The sequence below is a fragment of the Thamnophis sirtalis genome, unplaced genomic scaffold (genome assembly GCF_051295495.1).
Source record: "Thamnophis sirtalis isolate CommonGarterSnake01/CBP01778 unplaced genomic scaffold, rThaSir2_p1.2 scaffold_112, whole genome shotgun sequence".
NCBI classification, from domain to species: domain Eukaryota; kingdom Metazoa; phylum Chordata; class Lepidosauria; order Squamata; family Natricidae; genus Thamnophis; species Thamnophis sirtalis.
The window spans coordinates 1-19,628 of NW_028261492.1; the positions used below are offsets into that span (position 1 = coordinate 1).

Sequence of the window (19,628 nt, forward strand, 5' to 3'; positions counted from 1 at the left end):
GTCCTCTTTGCCATGGGGGTGGGATGCCAGAACCCCCCCATCTGGGAGCACCTGGTGCAGGACTGTCACCTATGAGGCTCCTGAGAAAAAAGGCCAAATGGGGGAGGGAATCTGCTTGTTCAGGATTGTTGAGCAGCCAGCCTCTCCTCCCCCCCTCCCTGCCAACCAGAAGCTTTGGCTCCATCACAGCTGTCCTCTAGCTCTCTCCCCCCCTTGCCATCCCTTTGATCATCCTTCCAGATGAGCCCGAGGGGGGAGTGACCTGGCCTGAATTGGAGGCCTTTTAACAGCCTTGGGGGAGAGACATTCTCTCTGGGACACAAAGCAGGCACTGAAATTGTGGGCCTGGCGGGGTTGCAGAAGGGCTTGGAAGCACCTTTGAGTCCTGGATGTTCCCAAGAGCCTGTGAATTCCTATCCCACTCTCCACCCCCCCCCACCCCATCCGAGTCCTCATTCCCCATGGAGGAAAAGGTTGCTGCAGTTTTTCTCCACGAGACTCCCTGGAGCCTGGACTTCTCCTACGCTCCCCATTACCTGGCGGGCCCACTGACCATCTGGGTGGGCATATTTGCCCATAGCAGCAGGGATAGAAGAGGGCGGTTGGAGGGCTGAACTGGCCCTCTCAGCCAGCAGGCTATGGGGACATTGGAACCGAAGTCCGAGTGCCAGCAGCTGCCCAGAGAAGGGGCTCCCCCACACCCCCCCTGCCTTCTGCTCTGGAATGTACCGCTTTTGTGCAACTTTTGCAGGCTTCTGTTATGGGAAATCTGGATTTGCACGTGCACACACACACACACCTGCGTCTCTGCAGGAGGACTTGAAGGGGTCTGGAGTGTGGCACACAGGCAAACAGCTCTGGGTACGGTTTGTCCCTCAGCCAAGTGGGGTATAATTAGCTCCTACACAGGCACAGCTGTAACCTCCCCTTCACGTACATCTCCTTTACAAGGAAGGGAAATGCCTTCGTTGCTCTGTCCCCCCCTGGCCAGGCGGCCTCGAAGCCCCTCCAAAAACTGCTGGTGATCTCTGAGCAGAGGGGGGGGGACGCTTATCGGGAGAGGCAAACAGTTAAGAGCAAAAATTTAAATCAAACGGAACTTTATCTCCTGCCCTCCGTAGTTCTTTGTCACTGAAAGCTTAAAGTGGCATCTCCTCCTTGCCTGGCACCGTGATTGCCAGCGTCTCGTGTCTTTCAGCCTTGGCCACGGAAGGTGGGGGCAGCAGGGTCTTTCTCATAGGGTTAATTCAAGGGTTTCGGGCAATTTTCCCCTAAAAGGGTGGAAGGAACAAGATGGCAAAGGCAGGCGTGAGGAGGGGGGGATGAACGTGTCTTTTGGGGCCAGGGGGCTTCAGGCCAGGAAGGTGGCGGGGGGGGGGGGGCTGAAGCCCAGGGCGGGTTGCTTGGCCTGTTGTAGAGGAAATGAAGCTGACGAAACTCCGCACACCCTTCCCGGCTGAATTTGCACAATCCTCCAGTTGAAAATGTGGTTGGCCAGTGTGTGGCAAGCAGGTGAATTCGGGGGAACGCCTGGGTCAGTGGGCGTGCCAGCAGCCTCAGAGGGACCTTCTGGGGGGGCCCCGGGCATTGTTCTCATTCCAAGCTCTGCCTTCACCCCCACAGGCTGAGCTAACTCCCACCCTGACCCTGTGTCTTGGGGGGGGGGTGTTTCCTCAGGGGGTCCCCGAGGAAGCCTGGGGGGGGCGTGGGGGGTGTCTGCTGTCTTGTTGTCCAAGGGGCTCTCAGATTTCAGGGTGCCCTTCAGCCTGGGGGCGTTCCCCTTGCACAAGAGCCCCCTCCCAGCCACTGGGTCCCCCCCCACAGAAGCCAGCTGTGGATGCCTCCGTCCTTAGGCGGGGGAGGGCCGAGTGGCTGCCTGCAGCTGCCCGAACAAAGACAGGAGGGGAGGCAGGGGAGGGGGAGTCACTATGGCAACCCTGCTGGCTTGCAAGGACAAAAGCTTGGCAGGATGGCTGTGGGGAGGGGGGGGCAGCCCCATCCCCCGAGGTCACAGGGTTGGGACCACACCAAGCATTCCCCCCCCCCACAAGCTTCCCCAGTTGGGGAGACTCCTCCTCCTCCTTCCCTGGGGCCAAGGAGGCTTCTGCGGGGGGGGGGGTTGTCTCCTGTCCCCCCACCCCACCCGGCTTGGCTCATGCGCAAGAGCGGCTGGGAGGCGGTAGCTCCCCTATTCTCTGCCCCCCCCCACGCGCTTTTGCAGGTAGACGGCGGGGGTTTCAGTAACAAAGCCCCCGCCCCCCCAGTGGAGGCTGGGAGGATTTGCGCGCTCTCGGGGCTGCGGAGCATGGGGTCTGTAGTCCTCACCAGGGGCGGGGCTGGGAGGAAAAGGGGCTCTGTCCTGCAAAGCAGGGGGAGGGGAGGGGGAGCAGCGCAGTTGAGCGGGGGGGGCTCTGGCGGGGAGGGGGGCAACGGGCTCCCTCCACCGCGGCTGCCACCGCCGAGCGAGCGGAGGGGAGGCGGGGCGGAGGGCGGTCCGGCGGGGCCGGGCATCGGCGGGGCGGAGACGGGTCGGGGCCGGCAGCCCGGCCCAGGCGGCCCTCCTCGACTCGGTTAGCGGCGGCGGCCGGCTGCGTGGCCATGAGAGCCAGGTGAGCGGCCGGGGAGAGGAGGGGGCGAGGGCGGCCGGGCTCTCCCCTGAATTGCCGGGGGGGGGGGCTCTTCTTCGCCGCCGCCGCCGCCGGTGCGGGAGGGCCCGGCCCAGGTGGGCTGCTTGTCCTGCGGGCGGGGGCCGGCTGGGCTGCTGGACCGGAGCCTAGTTGGGGAGGGGGGCAAAGGGCCGGCGGGGGGGGGCTCTCTTGCGGGCCGCCTGACGTGGCCGGGGTCTGCGCTGGGGAGCTCTGCGGGGACTGGGACGCCCCCTCCGCAAGGCCCGAAGTCGGTCTGCTGTGCAAAGAGGGAGGGGGCGCCTGGGGGTGTGTGTGGAGCTGCCATCTTCCCCCCTCCTCTTCAATAGCCCGGCATTATTCCGCCCCCCCTTCATCGGCCGCAGCGGTGGGATGGCTGAAGGGGAGGGGGATCGAGGGCTGCTCCCCCCCCCCGCAGCCCTTACTTCGGGCCCTCCAGAGGGCAGAGCTGCCAGGTTGGGGAGGGGGTTGCTTGGCAACTGCTTTCCCTGGCAGAGTCTGCAGAGGACCAGAGGAAGAGGAGGGGTGCGTGCCCCATGGCTCCCCAACCTCTACAGGTGCCAGGGAGGAGAATCGCCCAGCCCCTCCCCCCCTTGGAGCCGTTCCTTTGAATAGCTGCCCCTGAGCCAGGGGCGAGGGGAGGGCTCTAAGAGTACCAGTCCCCCCCAGCAATTCCCCTTGCCCCCCCCCCTTTAGGGACAGTCTAGATGGCAGAGTCCCCTTGCTCCCCCCCCCACTTTGGCCAGACTTAGCTGAGCTGGCCCTTCCTCTGGCTCTCCAAGGAGGTCTGACCACCAGCCCCCCCTCCCCCCAGCCCTTTCTGCTAGGGTCTCCTCACTCTCCGGGATTCCCACCTGGGTGGGGGGGCTGTGAAATCCTCTGTTCTCGGGGGGGGGGGGGGCTCTACGCCTGTCTCCTTCTCTCCCAAGATGTGCTTTCTGCCCCTCTGTGCCCAGGCCTGGTGGGGGCGGGGGGGGGGCTTGTCACACCTCAAGCCCCCTCAGTCTGGCTCCCAAAAGGGGGCCCCTCCTGGCACCTGCTGATGCTGGCGGTTGAGGCCCCAGCAGCTCCCTGCTTGTTCTGGAAGCGCTTGGCCAACCCTTTCCGCCCGTGGCATTCCTGGTGGCAGCCCAGCTGTAGGTGAGTCAGCTGGCAGGGAGGAGGCCCGGCTGGCACAGAAGCCTTGCGTCAGCAGGGAAGCAGGAACCGCCAGCCCTGCCCCCAGACGCCCGGGCTGGGCAGAGAGGCCCCGGGCGGAAGCCTGGCCTTTGGTCTGCAGCAGCTGGATGAAGAGAGCTCCCTATCCCAGCCACGCCACGCCCAGGGCTGGGCTCTTTGGGAGGGGGTAGGGGAGGGGTCTCTTCCCCTGCCCTGCTCCTGACGATGCTGCCCAGGCAGACCCTGCCCACTTAGCCTCGCTGCTGCTCCTGGCGTGGACTGGGCAAAGTCAGTTGCGGGGAAAGGGCCCGGGGTTTCCCTCCCTCTGTAACTGGAAATGGGGCTGGGGGTGCCCATGCCTGCTTTCTAGGCCTGGGGTGCTGGAGGTGGGCACGAAGGGTCTGTTTCCTCTGCAGCTGCCCTTTCAGGAGCTCCTTCGTGTTTCCAAAGGGAACCTTCTGGTCTTCTTTTGAGGGGGGGGGGAGCTCCCTCCCTGCCCAATAGGGCTGCTGGTGCTGGACCGCTGATCCTGCGGTACGTTTCCTAGTTGGGGGGGGGGCTGATAAGCCAGTTCCTTCTTTCTTTTCTTTGGGAGGAGGAAATGAAAGGAGTTGCAATTCATTTGTTTTCCTGTGTTGTATTTTGTTTATTCCTTAATTTTGCTTGCCATCCATCTCGCCTCAAGGTGACTCTATTTGCCTTTTCCCTTGGAGGCCTCCTCCGCTGGTTGTGGGCCCCCCACCGGTTGAATGTAGGCCTCCGAGATTTGGTCTCCTTGCGTGACTTCAGGCTGAGCACTGAATGTCATGACTTCGGCGCATGTTCGTCAGGGAATGGCTTCCTCTCTGCCCAGCCTCTGGAGCTGCCAGTCTGGCTCTTCTGGGGAGGCCTCGGAGGACAGGATCCCCCTGGAGAGCTGAGCCTGGGGCCAGATTCTGAGGCTTCCTTGGCAGAGGAATTGCCTGGTTCCGTGGCTGGCGTCCCGGTTCCACCACAAATGCGCGTATGACAAAAGCGCGTGTGACTAAAGCGCGGTGACAAAACCGCACCATCAAAACCGCGGAGACGAATGAGCGCTGAAGCGCGCCGACAACAGCGCGCCAACAGAAGCGCGCTGTAACATAAGCCTAAAAATAACCCTAAACCTAACCCTTAACCTAACCCTAAACCTAACCCTAAACCTAACCCTAAATCTAACCCTAACCCTAAACCTAACCCTAAACCTAACCCTAAACCTAACCCTAAACCTAACCCTTAACCTAACCCTAAACCTAACCCTTAACCTAACCCTAAATCTAACCCTAACCCTAAACCTAACCCTTAACCTAACCCTAAACCTAACCCTAAACCTAACCCTAAACCTAACCCTAAACCTAACCCTTAACCTAACCCTAAACCTAACCCTAAACCTTACCTTAACTTAAATCGCGCTTCTGTCAGCGCGCTGTTGTCGGCACGCTTTTGACATCGCGGTTTTAGCGCCGCGGTTTTGTCGGCACGCTTTTGACGTTCGCGGTTATGTCGTGCCACGGGCGTCCCTACAGATCCTGGGGTGCCTGGCCTCCCTTGTGGGTCAGACCTGTCTGGGCAGCCACCACACCTGATGTCCACAAGGGCCTGGAGGAGGTCATCCCTGCCTCCTGGGAACGAGGGAAGGAGAGAGGAGAAGGTGGCCACCAGCATGAGGGCCAATGGCCTTGATGACAGTGATGACCAGGCACCCCTGGAAGCCTAAAAGGACCAGGTTGGGATCGATCGATCGCCGTGGAGAGGATCTATTTGTGTGGTCACTTAAGAGTGGAATCCATTTGTTAGCGCCTCAGTCCGAATAAACTCCAAATACTTCTTGCCCCGACCGGAAGCATTTTGGATATTTCTGCACCGATAAGAGGAGAATATTTGTAAGCTCAGGGTTGGAATTTCTGTGGCCCCTTTATTGTGTTGTGAAGCCAAGATCTGGGTTTAATTTTTTTCAGAGAAGCCAAGGAGGGGAAGGTGAAAACAAATCATGGCTTCCCGGCTGTCCTGTTAAAAGGGGAAACAACAAGGGAGAATTCAAAGTTTGCGTTACTAATTTCTGATGCAAACGAAGCGTGGAAGTGCGTCCCATCTTTAGCAACTTAGAAGGCCGGAGCAACTGGTTCCCACTTCCGGTTCGCCTGGGGTGTGACTGTGTGCAGATAAAAGCAAGCACGGAGGCCACGAAGAACATGGGTGTGCCCCCCCCAGAAGCCCCATTGTTTCTGGCTCGAAGCCCATCAGGTCATGAAGAGCTGATGGGCTTCATTTCGCTAGGCGGCCATTGACGCTGCGAGATCCTGTAGCTCAGTGTTTCTCAACCTTGGCAACTTGGAAGATGTCTGGACTTCCAAGTCCCAGAATTCCCCAGCCAGCGAATGCTGGCTGGGGAATTCTGGGACTTGAAGTCCAGACATCTTCAAGTTGCCAAGGTTGAGAAACACTGCTCTAGCTTCTGCTTGGATCTTTGGTGAAGGCATCTCACAGGCCATGGAAGGGCATGGTGAACCTCTCCATTCTTTTAGGGGAGAGCAATCGGACATCATCAAAACCTGGATCCCCACCCCACCCCCATTGTGCTAGAAGGAGGCAACCATTAAATATAAAGATTAGCAGAATAACAAGAGTTGGAAGGGACCTTGGAGGTCTTCTAGCCCAACCCCCCTAGCTCAAGCAGGCGATCCTATCCCAATTCAGAGAAATGGCTGCCCAGTCTCTCCTTAAAGACCTGTAGTGCTGGAGCACCCACAACTTCTGGTGGCAAGCAGTTCTACTGATTAATCGTTCTCGCTGTCAAGAAATTTCTTAGTTCTGGCTTGCTTCCCTCCTTGATTAGTTTCCATCCGTCGCTTCTTGTTTTGACTGCTGGTGTTTTGGAGAATAGGTTGCCCCCCCCCCCCTTTAGAGTTAGGCCCTATCCCTAACCCAGCCCCTTAGAAAGCTAGAGGATCATCCTATTGGCTCTATACTTAACTTGAGTTGGCGAAGCATAAAATTTAAGAAAATAAAACCAAATTTAGCCCTAATCTGTTCCGGAGGGAAGTGGGCTCCCATCCGTCACTCAGAGATAAATGGTGGTCTTTGCTCCTCCGCCTCCAGTTGGCCCCCGTCGTGACCCGTCAAAACCGCGGTCGACAAAAGCGCGCTCGACGAAAGCGCGTACCTGACGTCATCAGCAGCGCGACGAAAAAAATTAAAAAATAAATTAAAATTAAAATAAAATTAAAGCAAGCCGATTCACATAAAGGTAAGGGTTAGGGTTAGGGTTAGGTTAAGGGTTAGGGTTAGGGTTAGGGTTAGGGTTAGGTTAAGGGTTAGGGTTAGGGTTAGGTTAAGGGTTAGGGTTAGGTTAAGGGTTAGGGTTAGGTTTAGGGTTAGGTTAAGGGTTAGGTTTAGGGTTAGGTTTGGGGGGGTTAGGGTAAGGTTTTCGCTTTAATTTTAAATTTACCGCTCACAGCGCGATGTTTTCGTCGTGCTGTGATGACGTCACGTACGCGCTTTCGTCGAGCGCACTTTAGTCTACCGCGGTTTTGTGGTGGAACCGGCCCCCGTTGCTCCTCTTTCACCTGTGTGGCCCCCACCTCTTGCCCCCGGGGCCTTTGCTACTTCAGAGGGTGCTCTCCACCCACCCCCCACCCCAAATCTTGGGAGGCTCTGAGGCCACCCTTCTGCTTCTCACGGGCTCAGCTGCTGCAGGGTCAGGCGAGGCCACCACCAAGCCATGCTGCTGCAGAGAAGACGCAGCCTGGGTGCCAAGGCTCTGTGGGCACGTGGCAAACCTTGCGGGGTGGTGTGTGTTTGGGTGAGGGGTGCCTGGAGCTGCTATTCTGTCCCAGCATTCCTGGCTCTGTATTCAGCCCCTTCGATTTCTTCCTCTGCTTTTCCTTCCCTTGTGCTGCGGAGGTATTTTTGAATTGTGGGGGGTGGGTGGGTGGGCTACGTAGCTTAGATGGCTCTGGCCACTGTGGGCTGCCCCCCCCCGCCCAGCAAATGCTTCCCAGGGCCTTGTGCCTCTGCTAAGGAGGGCGCTGCCTCCCTCCCACCTTGGCTCCGTGTCTGGGAATCGCTGGCCTGGCGCTCCCCGAAACCCGCCTGCAGGGCCCGTGTGTGTGGGGGCGGCTGCGGGGGGGAGGAGAAGCGTGTTCAGCCTCCCTCTCGCCCGTCATGCGCTCAGGGCCAGCTGAGCGCTGCTGGGGTTAAGCGAGGACACCGCTCTCATCCCTGGGAGAATCAGGAGGACTAGGAAATCCCAGCATGCACTGCTCGGCATCCTTGGAGAGGAGCAGGCTGGGAGGTGTAGTTTGCTGGCTCGGTTGGCCGGTTGGCAGCGGAGTCTGGCTGCCTTTCGGCCGAGAGTGACGCTCTCCTCCGGGCCTGTGGAGAAGAAGGCCGATCGGAGGCTGGGAAGGGGGGTGGGAAGCCCCTACTAGCTGCCTTCCTGCTCTTTTAGCCCCCCCCTTTCCCGAGGAAGGGCAGGGGCTGCCGGGTGCTCTGCACCACTGGAATGGAAAGAAACTTTGCCAGAGCAGATGTTTTCCTGAAGCCTAGTAATCCATAACATGTTTGTTAATTTAGTCAATGGTTTAATTTAACAAAAAACGATTCCTTCATGTTTGGATCTCCCAAGTGGTGAGTTTCTTTGCCTCCCTTTGCTTCCCCAGACCGTCAGCCCTCGCGACGGCTGGGGATGATGGGAACTGCCATGACTGGAGGGCACAGGGAAGGGAGCTTAGTCCCTGTACGGGGGTATCAAGCGGAATCCGTCCCCAAACTGCTTCCTGCTGCTTCTTTCTTCTTCAATCCCAGTGAAATTCTTGGATTTCCTTTTCCCGCTCTTGGAATAAGGCCGGGCGTTTGCAAAGGCACCGAGACCTTTCGTTCCATTAGCAGACCCAAAAGAAAACTGCATGAATGCTGCACCAGGCATTTCCTGTGGGTCGATTTGAAAATAACGTGGCGTTTGATTGGTCCCTTTGAGTTGGTTTACCTGGGAGAAGAAAGGTTCTTCTCTCCCCAAGGCGCTCGGCTGTCCTTGCGGGTGGCTGAGCCCACCCCTCCTTACCTGGCCTTGTCCTGCTGCCTGGTTGGGGAGCGGGAGGCGCTGTGGGCCAGGGCCAGAAGATTGGGCCTGGGTCCAGCAGGTGCACGGGGGGGTCTGGTGTGTCTTTTGTCCTTTTAAGGAGGCTGTGAAGCCTCTCTGGTCCCTGGTGATCTCTTTCTGGTTGCTTCTCCTTGAGGGGGCTGGGGGGGGGCGAGGGGGCTTGTAACGTTCCCGTGGTTCGTCCATGAGGCCAATGTGGAGAAAAGACAGGACACGATCTTTCTCGGGATGGAGCGACCCAGATTGGGGGTCTGAGAGCCCCTTTTATTGAGATAGGACAAAGGCAGGAGGAGCAATCAGCATGTGGTTAAAAACAGCCTGTAAAAATACAATTTCTAATCTACTGCCCAGGGAAGTTCTGTCTATATATGGTCAAATCCTGGGCGTCCTTGGTAGGGCACATCTCAGGATGTTATGTTATGAACTATCAGGATGTTATGGAGTTTTAGGAGTTTGTTTTCTCCTGTGTGGTTCAGCGTGGCTCTGCATGCCCTGGTATGAACTGGGCCATGGGTGACCCACACCTACACAACAGGGGCTTCGGAAGGGATGGGTTCATGTCCATTTTGCACCTTCCAAGCAGTGCTTCTAAGATTGTTCTGTGCCTCTTCCTGTTTTTAGTTAGGCCCAGTGACCCAGAAAAATGGCAGAAAAATTAATTCCTGTGGGGGGGAAAATGCTCAAAAGACCCACAGAGGGCTGATCCTCTGGGATCAGGGATCTGGTGCTTCTGAGAATAACGGAAGTGGAAGGGACCTCAAGCAGGAAACCTTACACCATTTCAGACAAGTGGCCGTCCAGCCTCTTCTTGAAAACCTCCAGTGTCGGAGCACCCACAACTTCTGGAGATTCACAGTTCCACTGGTTAATTGTTCTCACTCTCTGGAAATTCCTCCTTAGGTCCAGGTTGCTCCTCTCGTAGATTCGTTTCCCCCCCCCCCCGCTGCTTCCTGTCCTGCCTTGAGAAAAGGTTGCGTTCCTCCTGTCTGCAGCAGCCCCTCCAATATTGGAAGATTGCTGTCATTAACACACACACACACACACACACACACACACACCTTGTTTTTCTTTCCATTTGACCAGACTTCCCCAATCCCTGCCATCCTATTCCTACCAAAGGCAAGTTTGAGGAAGCTGCAGGGCCTTCCTGGATTGGGGGGTGGGGGGGATGCACTGCATCTCTTTCCTCTGTGTAGCCAAGGAGGGTGTGGAGGTTGGTGGCTGCAGGGCCTCATCCTGCTGTTATCAAAGGGCAGCAGCTTGGGGAGGGCTCCCCTCTGGACGGGTGGTGGAGGAGGAGGAGGAGGAGATGTGGGCATCCTGTTACTTTGCAGTTCAGGGGGCAGTGGCCTGTTGACCCCTTGAGGGTCACGGTCAGCCATCGGTCTTGCCTGCCTCCTGGGGCTCCTGGGTCTCGGTCAGCTTCATTCTTGGTCCTTTCAGGGAGCTGTCTGCATCTCCCCCCCCAAAGACCTCTGAGGGTCTTTGTTCCTGCCTGAGCCCCTTTTCCTGGGAGACCCTGCGCCTGGCCTCTGTTGCCCCCTCTCCTTTTGCACAATCCCTGGGCAGAAGCTGCAGTTTCTTCAGCCTTCGCCCCCTCCTTCCTCCTTCGGGCCCCTCAGGCGGTTCTCCCCTCCAGCCCCCCTGAGAGGGTCTCCTGGCAGCAGCCCAGCCCTCTTCGCCAGGCCCCGGTGCTCTCTGCCCTTCCTTTGCTCTTAGCTGCCCAGCTTCTTTTCCGAGGGCAATGTGGGGGGGTCCTGCTTGAGGTGGCACAGTGGTTGGGGTGCAATATTGCAGGCCACTTCAGCTGACTGTTATCTGCAGTTCGGCAGTTCAAATCCCACCAGGCTCAGGGTTGACTCAGCCTTCCCTCCTTCCGAGGTGGGTAAAATGAGGACCCAGATAGTTGGGGGCAATATGCTGACTCTGTAAACCGCTTAGAGAAGGCTATAAAAACACTATGGAGTGGTATATAATAGCAATATAGCAATAGCAGTAGACTTATATACCGCTTCATAGGCCTTACAGGCCTCTCTAAGCGGTTTACAGAGAGTCAGCATATTGCCCCCAACAATCTGGGTCCTCATTTTACCCACCTCGGAAGGATGGAAGGCTGAGTCAACCCTGAGCCGGTGAGATTTGAACCGCTGACCTGCTGATCTAGCAGTAGCCTGCAGTGCTGCATTTAACCACTGCGCCACCTTGAGGCGCCAATAGCACCTCTAAGTGCTATTGCTATTGCTCTTCCTTCCTTCCTTCCTTCCTTCCTTCCTTCCTTCCCTCCTCCCTCCCTTCTTTCCTCCTTCCCTCAGCCTTCCATCCTTCCGAGGTGGGTAAAATGAGCACCCGGATTGTTGTTGGGGCCAATATGCTGACTCTAAACCGCTTAGAGAGGGCTGGAAGCCCTATGAAGCGCTATATAAGTCTTAACTGCTACTGCTATTTTCTGGCTGGCACCGAGTGGGAGAACTGCCCATGGGTATCTGGCCTCAGGACAAGTCGCCGCGAGATCGTTCCAGACGGGATAACTCAACGCCACAAATGCCCCGATTTCTTTGGCCTTCTTTTCACTGGCAAAGATGGAAATAATGTCGAAGAAACGGATGGATAACATGGAGGCCATTCTCCCGCCTGGGGTGGTCTCGCGGCGAAGTTGTTCCACTCTGGCAATGTTGGCAACCGCCCGGATCGCCCAGTAGGCAGCCCAGCAGAGAGAGAGAGAGAGAGAGAGGGAGAGAGAGAGAGAGAGGGAGGGAGGGGGGGGCAGTTGAAGACAAAACCCCTCGCCTGGCACTGCGGCTGCAGCACTGATTCCCCATCCCCACCTAAGTCCCGGTTGCCCCCTTAGCTGCTCTGTGCAGATTCTGGCAAGGGGGGGTGTGTGGAGGGGGGTGACGGTGATGAAGGCCCTGCTCTGGGCTCCCTTCCCCAGCTCAACCAGGGTCATGGCAGTGGGGTCCTTGGAAGAAGCAGGGCTGGAGGAGGACGAGGAGATGCAGGGTGCTGGGGGTCAGTGTCCCTCTTCCTGCTGTGGGGCAGCTGCCTCCCCTTGAGCGTCTGGAGGTGACTGCCCTCCAAGGGACCTTGGAAACAAAGCCCCTGCCCCTCCCTCCCTCCCTCCCTCCTCCCAGCTTTGGCCTCCCCTGCCTGCCCCCCACCTCTCCCCCCCCCATTCTCTTGTGGCCTGGCTGATTTACATACTGGGCTGCCATTGGCTGGCTCTGCCCAGGGGAGGTGCAGGGGGTGGGGCGTCATGGTGACCTGGGCTGAATGGGGAAGGTAAAACCCGGAGGAGCAGCCTCTCCTCCCTCCGGTGGTCTCCTCCTCCCCTGAGTCCTGACCTTGGAACTGCACCAGCAGCTGGCCTGGGTAGCCTTTTGGAGTGGGGGGGGGGCAGGGGGAGCCAGGCAGACGGGGCAAAGACCCCTGTGCTGGAAGCCACCGAGACCTCCGGGAGGGAAGATGCTGAGGCCCCTTCTTGCCCTATGGCTCCCCTTTTGGAAAACTGGCCGGCATTGATGATGGTTTGCTTGTGGTCCCCCAGGTTGGCCTAGAGCAGTGTTTCTCAACCTTGGCAACTTGAAGTCCTGTGGACTTCAACTCCCAGAATTCCCCAGCCAGCTATGCTGGCTGGGGGATTCTGGGAGTTGAAGTCCACAGGACTTCAAGTTGTCAAGGTTGAGAAACACTGGCCTAGAGCAGGGTGGTTAAGGTTGAGATTTATGGACTCCAACTCCCAGAATGCCTCAGCCTGACCACACTGGGCATAGCTGGCTGAGACATTCTCGGAGCTGGAGTCCGCAAGTCTTAAAAGTGGCCAAGTTTGGAGACCCCTCTTCTGGAACAGCACCTCCCCCCCCTTTCAGGCTCAGGTGGGGCTTCCCGTGCCCCCCTCCAGCCACAGGCCGCCTGCCAGCCTCTCTTGTGGGAAGTCGGCTCCTGGCTGGTACAGCTGACTGCCATTCTGTGCCCATGCCAGTCCTTGATTCTGATGGAGTTGTCTGGAGAAACCCTTCTGTGTGCAGGGGGTGGTGGTTGGGGGTGGGGGAGGAATTCGAAGAGAGGGTCCACCCAGAGGAGAAGAGGACCCTCAGTCCATCCGTGCCAGTCTGGCTCTCCTTCCTCTTGCCGGGACTCCGTCCTTGCCGGGATGATAAGCGGAGGAGGGTGGGGAGAGGTGGACGGAGGACCCAGGCATTTAGATCCTGGCGTGGGGGGGGTCTCCAAACTTGGCAACTTTGGATTTGTGGACTTCCAGAACTCCCCAGCCAGCCACGTTGAAGTTGGGAAGCCCCCGAGGCAGCTCAGACCTGATGAGCAAGCCGGAGGTTTCCCAGGTGAAGCGCGAGCCACCATTTTACATATATGAGGCCTGTCTCCCCCTGGCTGGGGGGGAAGAAATCCTTCGTGGCTGAAGCCACAGGTGGATTTCCCTGGACACCTTTGTGGATTGACCAGGGAATCCCCTTCTCCTTTGAAAGGTCCCTGGTCTCCCCCTCCTCATTAAGGAGCTCCAGAGATCCCTCCTCTCCTCCTCCTCCCTTATGTGTCGGGGGGGGGGGGTTTCTCTGACCTCCACACCTGAGGGGGGCTACAGGCGGCCTTTTGCTCCTCTGTCTCCCCAGGGCTGCTGCCCAGTTGCTCCCTTGGCCAGAGGGGACGTCGCGGAGGTCTGCACGCAGAACCGAGCCGGAGCCCGTGATGGTGGGCGCCATCCCCCGGCAGCCACGCCGCTTCTGGGGAGTGCCGGGGTGGCAGGTGTCCCCTGCCAGCTTCTCCAGTCACCGTCGGCTGCTGCAGCAGGAGAACAAGCCAGCCAGGGGACGGGACGCCGTGCAGTGGGGTGAGTGGGCCGCTTCGGGGGGGAGAAAACTCTGGGTGGGGCTGTGGACCTTGCAATGGGGCTGGAGGCTCAGGAGGACACGCACTCCGGATTTGGCTCCGAGGGGCGTGGCACGACAAAACCGCGGTCCACTAAAGCGCGCCGCCCGATTAAAGCGCGTACCTGACGTCATCAGCAGCGCGACAAATAAAATTAAAAATAAATTAAATTAAAATTAAAATAAAATTAAAGCAAGCCGATTCACATAAAGGTAAGGGTTAGGTTTAGGGTTAGGGTTAGGTTAAGGGTTAGGGTTAGGGTTAGGGTTACGTTAAGCGTTAGCGTTAGGTTTAGCGTTAGGTTAAGGGTTAGGCTTAGGGTTAGGTTTAGGGTTAGGTTTGGGGGGGTTAGGTTTAGATTTACACGTTAATTTTAAGTTTACCGCTCACAGCGTGCTGTTTTCGTCGCGCTGTGATGACGTCACGTACGCGCTTTCGTCGAGCGCGCTTTAGTCTACCGCGGTTTTGTGGTGGAACCCCGAGGGGTGCAGCGGCCTGCAGCTGAGGGAGGCTGCCTGGGGGAGAAATGGCTGGGTCTGGGGCTGCCCCTTGGAGGGCAGTGTGTGTGTGTGGGGGTCCTGCTTGAGGCCTGGAGAAGCTCCCTTGGGGGAGGGGGATTGACCAGCCCTGCCTGCCCTCTCCTTTCAGATGTGGCTGTGCAGCCCACTTCCTAGCAGGGGACTCGGCCGGACGCCCTGAACACGCGGCACTTTAGCGCCTGTCCTGCCCCTCAGCCCCATGAGGCACCTCAGTGCTGAGCCCGGACTTCCCCGCGAGCAGAGCACAGGCCTGAGCCAGGAGCAGCAGCAGGAAGATGAGGAGGAGGAGGAGGAGGAAGAGAAGCAGCAGCAGCAGCCCTGGAAGCATCATGGCCTCCAGATGGGCTGCAGTCCGCCAGAGCTGGGCAGCCAGAAGGTCTACCAGGTCTCCATCTTCTCTCCCCGGGGCGGCGGCTCTGCCCTCCCGCAGCAGAGGGGGCCCCGACGGCAGCCCATCAAGCGGGCCTGCCCGGAGCCCCGGTGGGTGGCCGAGGGCGGCGAGTGGGATGCCAAGAGGGGCCTCTGGGGGAGGGAGGAGGAGGAGGAGGAGGCGGCCATTGAGGACGGGCTGTTGGTGGACGGGCTGGCCCTCGGGGGCGCCGCCCAGCACTTCTCCCACAGCGGCCTGCGAGTCGTAGAGCACCGGCAGGAGGTCAGTCCCGGCCAGCGCGCAGGCCGGGAGCCCAGAGCTGCTGAGGGCCGGGGGGCGGCCCTGCCGGCGCCTGGCAGGCTTTGCGCCACTTTGCACACGAGAGACTCGGCCCCCGTCTTGTGGGGGGAGCAGCCCGCCATGGACTCCAGGCCAGAGGAGAACGGGGGGCCCCGTTTCCCCCACGATCACGATTTGCACAGCCCTGCACCCCCGTCCCCCCCGCCAGGGCAGCCGCTCCAGGAGGCCCAGGCGCCCAACACTCCACCGGAGGCCCCCAGCCTCAGCGCCAACGGGCTCTGCTCGGCCGAGAAGACACCCTGCTCCAGCGGCCAGCTCTCGGGAGGCGGCCCTGCCAGCTGCCCGGCCAAGAGGAAGCTGCTGCCCTCGGTTGAAGGGAGGGCAGCCGCCGGCCTGGAGGAAGAGAGCCTTCTACCAGCACGCAAAAAGAGGGCCCTGCATTCTCCCACCGTGCCAGCCTCCTGCCGCAGCACTGATGCCAAGGGCGCCCCCTTCTGGAACCACCTGCTTCCCGCAGCCAAGGTGAGGAACTGGGGCCGGAAAGGGCCCATGGGAGGTCTGTCCCCCAAAGTGGACTGGGGGTGAGGAGCTTTGGGTCCAGGCGGAGAACTGCCTTTCTGGGGTGCCATCTTGCTGGCAGAGCCCTGAGCTCTCCGGCACCCCCTGTGGTCCTGCAGAGGAGCCTCACTGAGGGCTGAAAAGGGCCGTCTCTCTCCTGCCACCCAGCAGCTGTAAACGGCAGAGGTGGGCTTTCCCAGCCTGCTAGATCAGTGGTCCCCAACCTTTCCGGCTTGGAAGAACCAGCGGGGTTGTGGGGCGAGGGGAGGGTTCCATGCAAGGGGCAAGCCCCCCCCCCGTGAGCAGGCACCAATGGTGGGTGCAGGTGTGTTGTTTGCGCAAACGGCTGCATGTGGGAGGACTCATGTGCTAGATATCTCCTATCCTGGAAGGGAAGGAAGCCTCCCCCCCCTCCACTCCAGCTCCATTGCACCCTGCCCCTCCTGCCCCTCTGCCTGGGGTGAATCCCTGGGTTCTCTCAGACATTCCGTTTCCCCTGAGATGCAGGAGGAGGCCTGGCCTTCTGTTTCCATATCTACTGCATTTCTACCCCACTGCAATCTAAAAGAGCCGAGGTGGCGCAGTGGTTAAATGCAGCACTGCAGGCTACTTCAGCTGACTGCAGTTCGGCAGTTCAAATCTCACCGACTCAGGGTTGACTCAGCCTTCCATCCTTCCGAGGTGGGTAAAATGAGGACCCGGATTGTTGTTGGGGGCAATATGCTGACTCTGTAAACTGCTTAGAGAGGGCTGAAAGCCCTATGAAGCGGTATATAAGTCTAACTGCTATTGCTATTGCTAATTGGCTGCTGACAGATACACACCTGTGCAATTAAAAAGTGTGAATTAAAAATAGGAGCTTTAAAGTATAGTAGAAAAAAACTGTAACGGGGAGGGGCCTCTGTTTTAAATTAATGAGAGAGAGAGAGAGGGAGACATAACTGCGCTGGGGGAGTTAGGGGAGGCCTGGCACTGCCACCCAGTGGGCATCTTCTCTCTCTGGCCTCCTCTCGGTGGGGCCCCCGACTGCTTTTCCCACAACCATTCCGGCTGGAGAATGTGGCCTGAGGATGACGGGCGCCAGAGACGGCTTTGGAGGCTCAGAGCAGCCAGAAGCTGCCCGGCAGCTGCATTCCCGTCCCTGGGTGTCCCCAGTGCTCAGGTTACTGAAGAAGCCAGAAGAGGATGCCCCAGAATAGCCTGCGCAGGGGAAGGAGTGGCAGAACCGGAGGAAGAAGTGAAAAGAGGGATCTGCCCATCATAGCAATAGCAATAGCAGTTAGACTTATATACCGCTTCATAGGGCTTTCAGCCCTCTCTAAGCGGTTTACAGAGTCAGCATATCGCCCCCCAACAACAATCCGGGGCCTCATTTCACCCACCTGGGAAGGATGGAAGGCTGAGTCAACCCTGAGCCGGTGAGATTAGAACCGCTGAACTGCAGAAAGCAGCCAGCTGAAGTGGCCTGCACCCTAACCACTGTGCCACAAGCGGGCTGAGCCCAGCCGCCCCTGAATTCCACGGACCCTTCGCCCCCTCCGGCCCTTCCCTGGGGAGACTCCCATGCAGGGGCTTTAGCAATCCATCCGTTCCAGCCTCCGTGTTTGGTCTTTGGAGCCTGACAAGCAAGCAGCCAAGCCTGCAGTGGGGGCTCTGTTACAAAGAGACCCCCGAGTTCAGGTTCCCACTCAGGCAGGCTGGACATTCCGAAGCCCCTTCCTGTCCTCCGGGCCTTCCTGGTCCCCCTCCTGAGCCAGCCCTGCTGTGGGAAGAGCAGGGGTTCCAGATGCCCCAAAGGTAGTTGCTCCTGGGGAAGGTAACTCAGCATTTCTCCACCTGGACTGATTGAAAATGTGTGGAGCAACCCACAGGTGGGCCAGGGAATCCAAGCACCTTCCAGGGGCCGAGAGGTTGAGAGAACTGAACTGGCCTCCCATCAGGGCAGCTGTGAGCCGGGCCCATTGGCTGCTGCTCCTGGGGGGCTGGCCGGGCTGGCCTGCCTTCTGCTGACAAGCAGCCTCCTTCCTAGGGCTGGCTTCCAAGGGGTGGCCTGTGTGGAATGGTGGAGGGGGGGTGTTTCCTCGGGCTTCTTCCTGGCCTCTGTAGCTGGAGCTGTAAGTGCCTGGCTGCCCCCAGGAGGAGAGCAATTGGCTCTGGGGGGTGGGTGGGGGTGGTCCTGGATTGGAGGCTTGTGTGGAGCTGCGGGAACTGACCTCCCCTTTCGGTCTCCTTGTGCAGGGCTCAGCAAGCGGCAGGACTGGGGCGTCTCCATTGAAAACGGGGCTGCACCTCAAACCGTGAGTTCCCCTCCCCCCCCTTTTGATCACGGGAGCCTCCAAACCCTGCAACCGGGGGGGGGGGGACGGCCACGGGACCTGTCCACGGAGCCCCCCCAAAGCCACACATGTGGCCGAGCCCCAGGCCACCTCTCCCTCCAGCACCCCACACCCAACAGGGGTCCAAGAGGGGCCGGAGGAGGCCCCCCCCGGAGTGAAACTCCCTTCTGCCCAAGCAGGAGGAGGCAGCTGCGCAGCAGTCCCGGAAAGGCCCTCGTGGGCAGGCGGCCCCCCACCACCTCCACCAGCCACGCCCTTCTGGGGAATTTTGAGGTAACCGTTAATGTCCCCCCTGAACGCGAAACTGTGGGGTGGCTGCCTCCTCTCTACTAGGGGGGATGAGCTGAGAAAGGCTCGATCCTCATTGGGACATTGGGGGGGGGCGTGTCCTGGTCAGGCCCCCCTCTCACAAAAAATGCCTCCCTCCCTCCCTCCTGGCAGGAGTCGATGCTGAAGGGGCGTTTCCGCCTCCGGCCGGATCGAAGGCTTCACCGCAGAGATCGGGGGCCAGTGGATCTTACTGCCCACAGCATGCCACCCTCCCTGTGGAGGTCACCTACTTCGACATAGCCGAGCACAACGCCCCCTCCCCGTTTCTGGTGAGGGGCTGCAGGGGAGGGGGGGTCCTGGGGAGGGGGGGGAGGACGTGAGCAGGCAGGCAGCTGGCAGTGGCGTCTCCTGCCCTCCTTCCTGGATTGGGGTGGGGTGGGGCTGGCCCAGGGGAAGGCACTCTGCTGTAGGGCGCACCCAGCTCAAGGGGGCTTCCTCCCAGCCCCCCCCCCCACAACCTTGATTCAACCAGCAAGGGGCTCCCCAAATGAATTTCACCTGGCAACTGCCCATGCCCCCCTCTCTTTCCTAACGTTCTGGTGCTGCCTTTGTGCCACAGGGAGTCATTGACTTGGAAGCCTTGGGAAAGAAGGGGTACAGCATCCCCAGAACGGGCACCATCCAAGTGTGTGAGTGGCAGCGGGAGGAAGGGGGGGGGGGCTCTGACATACGGGGAGCAGCCTGGGGGCTGGAGACAGCCTGGCTTTCTTCCTCTTCCTCCTGCTCTTCTTCTCCCTCCCCTCATCTCCTTCCCCAGAGCAGAGAGAGTGGGGGGGACGGGGACAGAAGGCATGGCAGGGGGGGGGAGCCCTGGTGCGAATAGCCCCACTCCTGACCTTGCTGTGTCTGTGGTGCCCGCCAGCAGCTTCTGCCTTCCCCTCCCTCCCTCCTGCCCTCCCTCCTCCCTGCCCACCGACGTCCCTTCCCGTTTCAGACCTTATTCAATCCCAACAAGACGGTGGTCAAAATGTTCCTGGTCACCTACTGACTTCCATGACATGCCAGCCAATCACCTCCACCTTCCTGCGCCATCGCATCTTCCTGGTGCCAGTGGGCGAAGGGGAGGCCCCCGGCTCGGACCCCGCAGGGCAGCCCAAGCGCATCCTCTGCTACCTGATAACACCTGAGGTGAGGGCAGGGGGGCCAGGGGTCGGGGGGGGGCTTCCCTGGGGCACAGGAGAGAGCAGGGCAATAGCAATAGCAATATAGCAATAGCAGTTAGACTTTATACCGCTTCATAGGGCTTTCAGCCCTCTCTAAGCGGTTTACAGAGTCAGCCTATGGCCCCCAACAACAATCCGTGTCCTCATTTCACCCACCTGGGAAGGATGGAAGGCTGAGTCAACCCCGGAGCCTGGTGGGATTAGAACTGCTGAACTGCAGATAACAGTC

The 19,628-nt window shown here is 59.3% G+C and overlaps 1 protein-coding gene across 1 annotated transcript; it reads left to right on the forward strand.

Moving 5' to 3' along the window:
• The first annotated feature begins 2,502 nt into the window (after positions 1–2,502).
• On the forward strand, positions 2,503–19,349 carry ATOSB (atos homolog B). The gene is given in 10 exon segments (XM_087703235.1): positions 2,503–2,609; positions 13,548–13,765; positions 14,452–15,534; positions 17,809–17,867; positions 18,086–18,179; positions 18,348–18,370; positions 18,372–18,408; positions 18,410–18,505; positions 18,796–18,863; positions 19,170–19,349. Coding segments are annotated over 8 exon segments (1,425 nt in total). The 5' UTR covers positions 2,503–2,609; positions 13,548–13,765; positions 14,452–14,541; the 3' UTR covers positions 19,225–19,349.
• The last annotated feature ends 279 nt before the right edge of the window (positions 19,350–19,628 follow it).